This window comes from Saccopteryx leptura, chromosome 2 (assembly GCF_036850995.1).
Source record: "Saccopteryx leptura isolate mSacLep1 chromosome 2, mSacLep1_pri_phased_curated, whole genome shotgun sequence".
Classification (NCBI taxonomy): Eukaryota; Metazoa; Chordata; class Mammalia; order Chiroptera; family Emballonuridae; genus Saccopteryx; species Saccopteryx leptura.
In genome coordinates, this window is record NC_089504.1 from 365,798,649 (window position 1) to 365,809,549 (window position 10,901).

Sequence of the window (10,901 nt, forward strand, 5' to 3'; positions counted from 1 at the left end):
GCTACAGCCTGGCATCCTCGTATGCCTGGGGTGTCGGCCTCACCTTTTCCCAGCCCTCTGCCCCCAGTCACCTGTATCTCACACCTGAGGAAGCTTTCTGCTCCCATTCTGACCCGAGGCTGCAAGGAGCGGGGCGTCGGCTTTGCTGCAGGGGCTGTTTTCCTGTTCCCGCGGGAACAGTCCAAACCCCTCACTCCATTAGTGCCCTCTGAGCTTTCCCCTCCGTTTCCATCCCATACCTAAAGCCCGGCCCCTTTTCCCAGCGGAATCTGGTCAGAATCTACGGGCTGCAGACTTCCAAAACAATCGTATCTTTATTGACTTTTTTTTTTTTCTGAATGCAATGACTGTTTTTTACTCTTAAGGAAAATAAACATCTTTTAGAAACAGCTCGATACACACAATCTTCAGTGTGAAGCAATATACTAATAAGAACACTAGTCTTAACATTTACAGTCTTCATATATATTATATATATGTATATGTATACATATATATACACTATATAACGAGGCCAGATATAATACACACGTTTACCATTTTACAGTCATATGTACAGGAAGTTGCTAGGGTGCCCCGGTCTGGGGGCTGCCTCAGGCTTATCGAAGCATGGACAGAGCTGAGGGTGAAGATGGGCTGGCGGAGGGGCGGGCCTGGCCTGGGCCTGTGGTGGCTGCGTGGGAAAGGGTGTCCCCCTTCCCGGCAAGGGCCCTGTGCTGAGGAGTGCACGACGCACAGCGGCAACACATGGGAGAAGCGAGCATGTTCCCAACATATATACATTCTATGTAACATATATATAGAGGGGTACACAGGTTTGTACACAGATCGAGTGCTGTCTCTGCTCCTGAGCCCAGTAGGCGCTGCTGTCCCTGGAGACAGGTGGTCGGTCAGAGGGACGGACGATCACTCATCCGCTGGAGCTGTTCTGTGGTCGAGACTCCATTTACTCTCCCAGGCTGGCTCCAGGGGTGGGTGGGTGGGGTGGAGGTTTGGAAAAGGTAAAACAGAGGCAAAAGGGGTGTCCCTCAGTCCAGCCTATACCCGGGGAGCCTGCATCCCCTGAGCATGGCCCCAGACTCCCCTGGCTCTCCCAAACTGAATGAAAGTTTTGGCTACTGCTGGGTAGGAAGGGCGCTTGGCCGCACTCTGGTTTCTTCCAAAGCCTCTGGCCCACTCCCTTGCCCGCCCAGACCTCTTCCTCAACACCCTCCTCGTCCCCCCTCCCCCCTTCTAGGAGCCACCCTGTGCCACTTCCAGGGCCCTTTGAACCCCCACTTCCAGGGTGCCCAGCTGCCTGTCATGACCAACTAGGGTGGTGGCAGCACCCACGTGTAGTATGTGCCACATTGATCCGGGACTACCAGTGCAGAAGCGTGTCCCCAGGCTAAAGGCGTCTCCCACCCCTGCTGGAACCTGGGTACCCCCAAGGAGTCTGGCCGCTCCGCGGGCTCCCCCTTTCCAGGCCTGGCCCGGGGCAGGGGGGGTGGGGTGGGGTGATGTGGGCAGGAACGCCGAGTCGTCAGGTTCCGGGAGCAGGCGGCTCCGGAAAGTGTTTCTTCCCAACCAGTGGCCGCTGGTTTCAGCCCTAGGCAGCCAGATCCAAGATCCGAGGTCCGGATCATGGGTCGGCTCCGAGAGCATCTCAAAGGCCAGGGGGCTGTACAGACGGCCCCTCTCCTTCAGCGGCGGGAGGGCGGGCGGCTCCGGCGGCTTCCCCAGCGGTTGGGGTGCGTTACAATGGAAGTCTCTGCAGGAGAAGAGGACACGCCCGACCAGCGGTTACAGACGGTCCTGGACAGGTGCAGAGAGTTCCCGTAATTCCCCGCAGGCCCCGCCCACATAGGGGCCCCGCCCGCCTCAGGCCCCGCCCACGGAGATCCCGCTCCCGTTGCAGGCCCCGCCCACAAAAGAGGCTGGGCTGGGCTGGGGTCTCAGTGCAGGAGGCAGCTGGCCCCAGCCAGGCTTTTCCCTTCTTCTAGCGCCCCCTACCCTGCTGTGCCCACGTCCCGTGCCCTGCCTGTCCTCCCTTGCCCCCCCCCCCCCGCCAGGTTGATAAAGCAGTGCCCACCTGCGCCCGTGGGCAGATGGGGGCCGGCGCCCCTGGCGGCGGGCAAAGAGAACTCCCTCCTCCCGGACCCCCTCCAACCTAGACCCCTTCCAGGGAAAAAGCCTGTGGTCACCTACCTTATGCTTGGGGCATTTCAAAGAAAAGTTATCCTCGGTGAATACGCAACCTGTGATGAAAAGTTGGTGTGGTTAGGGCAGCGGCTGGTGTCTTGTCAGGTGGCCAGAAGGGGAGGGAACCCTGCAGCCCCATGAGGCCCTACGCTCTGGGGGGATCTTTGCAGAGTTAAGTCAGACCCTGTTTGAACTCCTGCCTCCATCTGCACTCCAGCCTACCCGGCTCGTCCGTTCCGTACTCTTACTTCGCCTCCTCACCTGGAGCTCCTGGTTATTGGGGAGGTCTTCCCAGACTCCCTGGCCAGCCTTCCTCCCCGCCCCTGGCTACACCGCCTGGCCACAGGTGTCACTGTCTCCTAGTGATCTATCTTACAGACGTCTTGCTCAGGGTCTCTGTCACACTGAAGGCAAGCTCTGAGCTCCAGTGTGCCTCTTTCCCGGGAAGCAGCCAGCCCCTGGAAGAAGCTTTGCCACCAGCAGGATGCTCACTGCAGGAATGTTTACAAAGCGGGTGGTGCAGCGACAGGCTTGGTTTCCAGCATCAGCTGCTTCTCTGAGCCTTGGGTCTCTCCACGTCTGTAACACGGGCACTCTGCCACCTCCTGTGTGCCCACCGTGGGGGCTGACGAGGAGGGTGTCTGTGAAGTGCCGCCCATGTGTGGACACAACTTGTTCCTGGGAGGCCCTGAGTGAGGGGGTGCGGGGTGGGCTGGGGAAGTGGACCGAGGTGTCAGGTCTGAGCAAATACCAGCAGCTGTCCGAGTGCACAGGGCACTGCCCCACCTGAGGGAACGGAGGGGCTGGCTAAGCGTGGCCAGTCCTTGGGGTCCACCTCAGGCCAGGGGTGCACTGATGTCTCAGCAAGGCCCCACTTTCCTGCCCGCTGCCACCTAGGGAGACCCTGCCTTTCCCCCTGGAGTCCCCGCCCAACCCATCAGCCTGCTGAGCCCAGTCCTGGCGCATTCTCCTCCCTCCCGACCTCATCCAATCTTGTTCACAACAAACCCTAACCTCTCAATGGCCAGAGGCTCAGGCTGGCCAGAGAGTCCTCCTGCCCACACTGGGGCCAGCAGCAGTGGCTCCGGGCAGTGACTCCGCGCTGTCCTCCTGCCCACACTGTGGCCAGCAGCAGTGGCTTGGGCCCTGGCTCTGTGCTGTCCTCCTGCCCACACTGTGGCCAGCAGCAGTGGCTCCGGGCCCTGGCTCTGTGCTGTCCTCCTGCCCACACTGTGGCCAGCAGCAGTGGCTCCGGCCAGTGACTGCGCTGTCCTCCTGCCCACACTGTGGTCAGCAGCAGTGGCTCCAGTCAGTGACTGCGCTGTCCTCCTGCCCACACTGTGGCCAGCAGCAGTGGCTCCGGCCAGGGACTCTGCGCTGTCCTCCTGCCCACACTGTGGCCAGCAGCAGTGGCTCCGGCCAGTGACTGCGCTGTCCTCCTGCCCACACTGTGGTCAGCAGCAGTGGCTCCAGTCAGTGACTGCGCTGTCCTCCTGCCCACACTGTGGCCAGCAGCAGTGGCTCCGGGCAGTGACTGCGCTGTCCTCCTGCCCACACTGTGGCCAGCAGCAGTGGCTCCGGCCAGTGACTGCGCTGTCCTCCTGCCCACACTGTGGCCAGCAGCAGTGGCTCGGGCCCTGGCTCTGTGCTGTCCTCCTGCCCACACTGTGGCCAGCAGCAGTGGCTCGGGCCCTGGCTCTGTGCTGTCCTCCTGCCCACACTGTGGCCAGCAGCAGTGGCTTGGGCCCTGGCTCTGTGCTGTGGCACATGACAGTGTGGTGGCTACTAGGCGGGGGTTGGGGGGCAGATCTGCAATCTGGAGTGCTGAGCGCAGGGCTGGGAAGCTGCAGGCCTCTCTGAGGTCGTGTCCTCTTTTTCCCGCCCACCCCTGCCAGAAGCTGGGGGCGGGAGTTCTTAGTCCTGAACACTGCCCATGAGGAGTTTCTGCCCTTCAGGGCCAGCAACTGGAAGTGGACCGTGTGTTTTCCCCTTCCCTGAGCTCAGGCAAGCCAGACATGGTTCTGGGATTAAATTCACACTTTCCAAAGAGCATGGAGCTAAAACCCCAGACTAGCTCGCTCCATACAGAGGACAACGCCCCCTCCAGCCCCCCCCCCACACCCCTGCTATAGGCTCTGCAGTCAAGAGCTTGAGTCCCCAGAAGCAAAGGGGAGGTTACCACCCCCTCCAAAACAAGCCCGCTCAGCAATCCTCCAGAATCCACACTGGGGGTGGGGAGGGGAGCCGCTGGGAAGAGCCAAGTCATCAGTTCCTGGCCCCTTTCTCGGTTTCTGCACCCGGGGAACCTGGGACCTAGCTGACAAGGTGGCCCTGGGGCCTGAGTGTGGAAAGGAAGCCGTGGTGTGCCTGTCCCTGCCAGCCTTTCGGAATCATCGCTGAGCTCCTACGTGGTGCTTGCTCCTGAATGAGGTCGAATGGGGGCCGGGGTTAGTGACCTGGGCAGCTGGGAAGGGCAGGGACAGGCAGTCCTGGTGCCCTGTGGCCTGAGAGGCTGACCCAGATGCCTGGAGACCTGGGGGTGGGGCAGGTGTAAGGTGCTGACACAGGCCGGGGGCTCACGCCTGCCCAGTTCATTTCTTCCGCTCCCTCTCACTCCGAGCCCCTCCGCCTGACCGGAGCTGCCACGGCCAGCCCTCCCTGCTGCCCGAAGCTGTCTCCTCTCAGCTCTCGGGGGGCTGCCAGGCTCACGTGTTCTCCCACCTTCTCTGGCTGCTGGTCCTTGGGTGCAGGGCTCAACCCCCTCCTCCTCTGTCAACTATTAAATGGTGGCACCCAATTCCCCACACTGTCCCCTTGTCCCCAGCAGTGTGGCTCTGCAGCACCCCCTCATCCAGGAGAAGTGGTGTGCACCCCCCCACCCCATGAGCCTGAGCTGGATGTGGGCACTGGCTTTGGCCAGCAGAACACGGTGAAAGGGACGGTGCGGCCCCAAGCCGAGGCCTGCTGGAGGGTGAGACGTCCCAGGGGGCAGCAGAGAGGGGCTGGCCCAGCCAGGGCTGGGGATCATCCTGCCTCAGCTGGCCTCACAGCTGACCCTGGCCACCCGAGACAGCTCAGCGGAGGGCCTGCCGGCTGACTCGTGTCCTCCTGAGAAACGAGGAGGGGTTGGTGTCTCAGCAGCGAGGTCGGGCAGGGAAGGGCCGGGAGCTAGTACACTGCGGGCCGTCCCGGGCTGTGACCGAGATAGGTTCTGTAGGCTGGGAAGTACTCACGGGCACAGAAAGGTAACAGTTAACGCTATGTTAACACAAACATCCGTCTCAGTTGCACTGACTAGATAAATGTCCCTGTTCCATCTCACCTGCAAATTCAACTACAGAACCCACTCTTGGTAGCCCGGGGCTGCCTGTATTGGACCCTGCTGCAGGCTCCCTCCCATGGGGAGGAGGGACATCGGGCTCAACCCCGCCTCTCCCCATCCCTCCCACCAAGCCCTGTGAGTCCTGTGTCAACCAAGCCTGGGATGCGGGTCCTACCCGTCCCCGGCAACCCTCCTCTCTTGCCCGGATGACCGCTGTGTCCATCAGCTCTTTCTCAAATGCAGCTCTGACCACCTCAGTGTCTCCTCTGAGGACCCTTCCTGTTGCAGCCCCTGGGTTCTACAGAGTCCCCTCTATATTGAGCTCCTATGAAGACTTCATTTGAAACGAAAATTCTGCTGCTCCAAGCCTGGTAGCTACATCCCACCATTGACTAGCTGCTGCCCACCTCCCCTGACCTTTCCAAGTACGGCTCAAACGCTGCCTCCTCTGGAAAGCCCTCCTGGATTCCCTCCCAACTCAGATGGAACGAGTCTTTTCCACAGCACACGTTCTCTCCTCCTGTCTAGTCCCTGTAACTTTGGGCAAGGATGACGGTTTTCTGGTCTGTCCCCCTCAGGTGTGAGCCCCTCAGGGGGCTGGGGAGTACCGGGGTGGAAGAGACAGCACAAGACAGGCTGCCAGGCCGGCCCGGGTTCAGTCCGTGCCCTGTTTTGTGGCCAGGGGTAAGGCAGCGTGTCTGTAAAGATACAACCACTGGAGACAGCACAGGGGCCTGGTACGGGCCTGGCACAGAGTGGGTGCTACAGGGAGCACAGTAGCAGGGACACAACCTGGGGCAGCCCCTGCTGTGAGCGCGTGTTAACATCTGACTCACACGGCTCAGACCGGAAGGCTGCAGACAGCGAGGACCATGTCTCCGCTCCAGAGAGCTCCCTCCCCACGGGGTGCTGGCACCTCAGCCATCGCCAAAGAGCTGTCACCACCCTGCGTGTGCGCCAGAGGTGGCCTCTGCCCAGAGCCAAGCCAGGAGGCATTCAGGTAGTAGGAGGAGGGCCAGGTGGTGGGAGGGTCCTCCGTGAGGCAGGGTCCTGACCCTTCCCCTCCCCCCACTTCTTCCAGGCTAGAGAACGGAGGTTAAGGGGAACAGGGGATGGGGACAGAGGTCATGGGGGGCTGGCCCCAAAGCAGGACTAAGGCTGCCTCTGCTGGGCAGTGCTCAGTATTTCACTCACTGCTCCAAAGAGCTCAGGAGAGAAGAGATGATCATAAACTCCAGTGTCTAGATGGGGACACTGAGCAGAGAGACCTCAGTGGGCTTGCCGAATCCACGCTGAGAATGTCACCAAGGTCTGAATCCAGGCCGAAGCTGCCTCCAACCCCCTTTAAAATACTGCCCTCGCCAATGACTAATACTCCGCCATAAACAACATCTTTCCTTAAATGGAATAAGGTATGTCTCTGAGTCTTGGTTAAAATGTTCTACAACTATTCTGTAAACAATCTGTTTTTGTTGTTGTTGTTTAGAGAGAGAGAGAGGAGAGAGGGTGAGAAGCATCAACTCCTAGTTGCTTACAGTTTAATTGTACACTGAGCTTTCGTACATGCTTTGACCAGGGTCATGCCAGCGTCCCCCTGCTCAAGCCAGTGACCTTTGGGCTCACGCTGGTGAACTCTGGGATCGTGTGGACAATCCCCTGCTCAAGCCAGCAACCCTGTGCTGAGGAGCCTACGCTCAGAGCCAGCAACCACGGGGTTTCAAACCAGCGATCTCAGCATTCCGGGTCAACACTTAACACTTTATCCACTGTACCACCACCAGTCAGGCTAAACAGTTTTGAACCCCATTTCCCATCTCATGTTTTTTGTTGTTGAAATATATCCTTTCCATTTTCCTCTCCCCAGCGAACTCCTATTCAGCCTTCAAAGCCCCACCACCCTGTACCACTTCCTCTCTCTGACATCTGAAATCCTCCCTACCCCTTGGCAACGATAACTTTTCAAATAGCCCTCCATCTTGTAACTTATGCCTCTAGGTATTCCTTAAGCGGGGGCTGGGGACTGACCCATGTCTGCGTCCCTAGCACTGCCCACATAGGTTCTGGTTGGGAGATGAAGAGATAGAAAGGGTTGCTGGGGCGGGAGAGGGAAACCTAGGGTTCCAGGGGCTGCGTCCAGGGTCCCGCAGGAGGGCCTTCCTGTCCCCGCCCCGCTCTCACCTGCATCACTGGCACACGGGTAATGGTAGGTGTGGGTGCACCCTTTGTGGCAGCACCCGATGGTGGCCCCGGCTTCTTGGCAGCTGGAACAAGTCTGGTGAGGAAAAAGGAAAGATGGGTGAGCCTGCCTCGGAGGTGGCCTGGCACGGGGGCTTCACGGGGAGGCCCTGCAGGCTCCCTGCCTCCCGCCCACAAAACGCCCCTGAAAACCCGTTGGAAGGAGACTCAGAGTGGGGCACAGATGCCCACAGGGTTGGTTCTGTGCCAGGCTCTGCACTGCTACCTCGGTGTGTGTGGGGGAACAACTACCTGTGGATAAACACGTGGGCCTTGGCATCACACAGGCCTGGGTGTGAACCCCGGCTCCGCCTCCCTCGTGGGATGGTCATGAATACAGAACGAGAAGTTTCGTGTGCCCAGAGGATTACAAGAACTCACGGTGCCAGTCACCACCACGGTCACGGCTACCAGCCGGCACCAGTCTGGTGGCCTTCCGCGTGCAGAACGTGTCCTCAGCCACTGCCCCTACCACACAGCACCAAGGTGGGCCACTTGCCTGACCCCCACGTGACAGCAAAGCTGACGCCCACTTCAGGTGGGCGCGGAGGCCGCAGCTGCCCACCCTTTCTGGCAGCAGAACAAGCACCGGACTTGGACTCAGACGGGCACCTTAGGACAAGCTGGCCACCCTCCCAGGACCAGGGAGGCCACGACAGACGGAGCCTAGGCTGGGATGCTGAGTTTCAGCACGGTGGCTGCCTGCGCTGCCTGCAGGGACACGTGGCCAGGACAGGATGACAAGACCAGGAAGGTCCCTTGGAAGAGTTAAAGCAAAAGCTTAACGGGGACGGGCAGGGGCAGGTGGGGCCCCAACCATGCAGACTCCAGACCACAGCTGCAGGGGTCAGGGCCTGACACTCGGGAGGGAAGTCGAGAGGGTGGCAGGCCCGTGCCCGGGTGCTAAGCCTCTGAAACAAGTAACTGTAGCTTCTGGTGTGCCAGGTGTGCCTGGAGGCCACCTCCTAACAGCCACCTTCTGCTGCCGTTGATGTCAGCGTCACCTCACCCAGGTCACCAATGAGAGGCTGAGTCACTGGCCGACGAGGCACACGGCTCGTGACAGGGGGTTCGGGCTGGAGCTCAGGCTGGTAAATACCACCCCACACGGCCTACGGCGTGGGGAGCAGGCTCCGTATGAGGCCCCAGGACTGAGGGGGACCCCACGCCAGCAGCTGGAAGAGAGGGCAGGGAGAAAGTCTCCCCGTCACAGGCCCGCCTGAGACACCCGGCGGTGCCCCCTCTGCAGGCTGGGAGGCAGGGCACGTGCTGGCATGTTGGGTGTTCACACAGCGCCTCCGACCGGGCTGTGTCCTCTGGGCAGGGCCGAGACCCTCTGGGGCTCTGGGCCCAACACCCCCCTCTCCAATTTCTATCCCCAGCAGGGGTGGGGAAGCAGGAGCGGAGGTCCCAGACGAAGCCCCCGCCCAGCCTGCAAGCAGCCTCGGGTGTTCGGTTCGAGGGGCGCAGCCAGGGACCCCTCTGGCTGACGGCTTCTCACTGCTGCCCCCGCCCCTGCCCCCGGGGCCTCCCCGCAGCCCTTGAGGGAGACGTTTTTGATGTGAAGAAATGGAGGCCAAGACAGACAGAAGGTCCCAGTCCCTGTGCTCTGCCCGCTGTGCTAAGACGGAGCGTGGCTTGTGGACCCGCTGGAGGTCCCCGGTCTGGCGGAGGGGGCCACACTGGGGCCTTGGCAGATGCCCGGCCTCCTAATCTAGCTCCGCCCACCCCCCGAACCGGAACCCAGGGCCCAGCATCACCGGAGAGGAGGCTGGGTCCACTCGGGTCCAGACGAGGGCTGGGCGGACGGGAGCACCCAGGAGGTGGGCGTGGCAGGGCTCGGGGACAGTAGGCTGTGTGTGGGGTTCCCCGGAGGGGACTCATGAGTGTCCCTAGGGCCCACAGTTCTGTTTCTCCAAAGAGCAGCAGCGAGGCCAAGACATCGAGGCGGGGGGTGGGGTGGACCATCTGCGGACACCCCCAACTCCGCCAAGGGGGTCTGGCATTCTGAGGCTCACAGAGGCAGTGACTTGCCTGGGGTCACAGAGCCCACTGTCAGCAAAGCTGGGATTCGAACGGGGCTGCGTTCAAGGGAGCGTGCTGCCCCCTGAGCTGCTAAGGCAGGAAGCCGGGGGCCTCAGTGGGGACAGCAGCCATGAGGGGGCCTCAGCCGTTGGAGGGGAGGGGCTGAATGGTGACCGTGGGCAGCCCCAGGCCCTGCCCATCTCCCCCGGGTGTTCTGTGGGCAGGGCCAGCTCTTCTGGTCAGGTGCTGCTTTAACCAGCCCCTCCGTAGCTCCCACCCTGGCTGCCAGCCCCCCCCCCCGCCCCCGGGCACGGCCCAGGCCCTTCTTTCTGGCAGGGCGGCCCTCAGACCCCACCCGAGCCGTGTCTGGCGCAGCAGGGAGACATGTGGGCAGGATCTGCGTGTCAGGGGCAGGGGGGCTCCCCGAGAGCCAGGTAAGCGGGTCAACACCAGAGCCATGTCCCCTCAGGGACCAGGCCGCACCCAGCAGGGGCGGAGGGAAGGTCAGCATTATTTTTCAGTGACGGGAGGGGCTTGATTGAACCTATTTCAGGAAGGCTGGGAAGGGAACCAGAGAGAGAGAAAAGCAGACCGCTGGAAGGAGGGAAATACAAATGGAGAAGGGAAGGGAGAGGGCCAGGCCTGTGAGCCGCGGTCGGCCGGCGTCCTGCTGGGGTCAGGTTTCCTCCTTCAGGACGGAGGCCAGCCGGCAGGACTTCTGGGCACAGAGACGTCTCTAAGTGTCCCCGTGCAGCGGAAGGTTAGGTGCAGGCAACACCGGCAAGCGTGGGCTGCAGCGATGGCCGCAGCCATCCGCCCACGGTGGCCCCACAGCCGGGAGCCGGGCGGCAGAGGGGCCGGTTAGAGTCGGCGGGCAGGCAGGGGGAGGGGCAGCGGAGGCCGGCTGAGTAGCTGAGGGTGAGGACCCCCGGAGCTGCAGCTGGGGCAGGCATGCGTCAGAGAGCTCGCCTTACCGGGGCATGGCCAGATGTCTGTTTTGTTTTGATTTTTTGGGGGGTGGGGTGGGGGAGGCAGGAGCACAGGCCTCAGGGAGAGAATGCTGACCCCCACTCCCACTGCCCCGTCGTAGGTACCTTCTGCTGACTATGGCCAGGTCCTGGTCTGAATGGCCATCTGG

General features: G+C 61.4%; 1 protein-coding gene across 4 annotated transcripts in view; it reads right to left on the bottom strand.

Moving 5' to 3' along the window:
- Positions 1-328: 328 nt before the first annotated feature.
- RAI1 (retinoic acid induced 1) overlaps positions 329-10,901 on the bottom strand; it is a 130,220-nt gene continuing 119,647 nt past the window's right edge. For all 4 annotated transcript variants that reach the window (XM_066365054.1, XM_066365052.1, XM_066365053.1 and 1 more), the window contains 3 exons: positions 7,682-7,775; positions 2,188-2,237; positions 329-1,750 (listed from right to left, as the gene is read on the bottom strand). In XM_066365054.1, the coding sequence (XP_066221151.1) occupies positions 1,736-1,750; positions 2,188-2,237; positions 7,682-7,775 (159 nt within the window). In that variant the 3' untranslated portion in view covers positions 329-1,735. The remainder of the gene's footprint in view (positions 1,751-2,187; positions 2,238-7,681; positions 7,776-10,901) is intronic.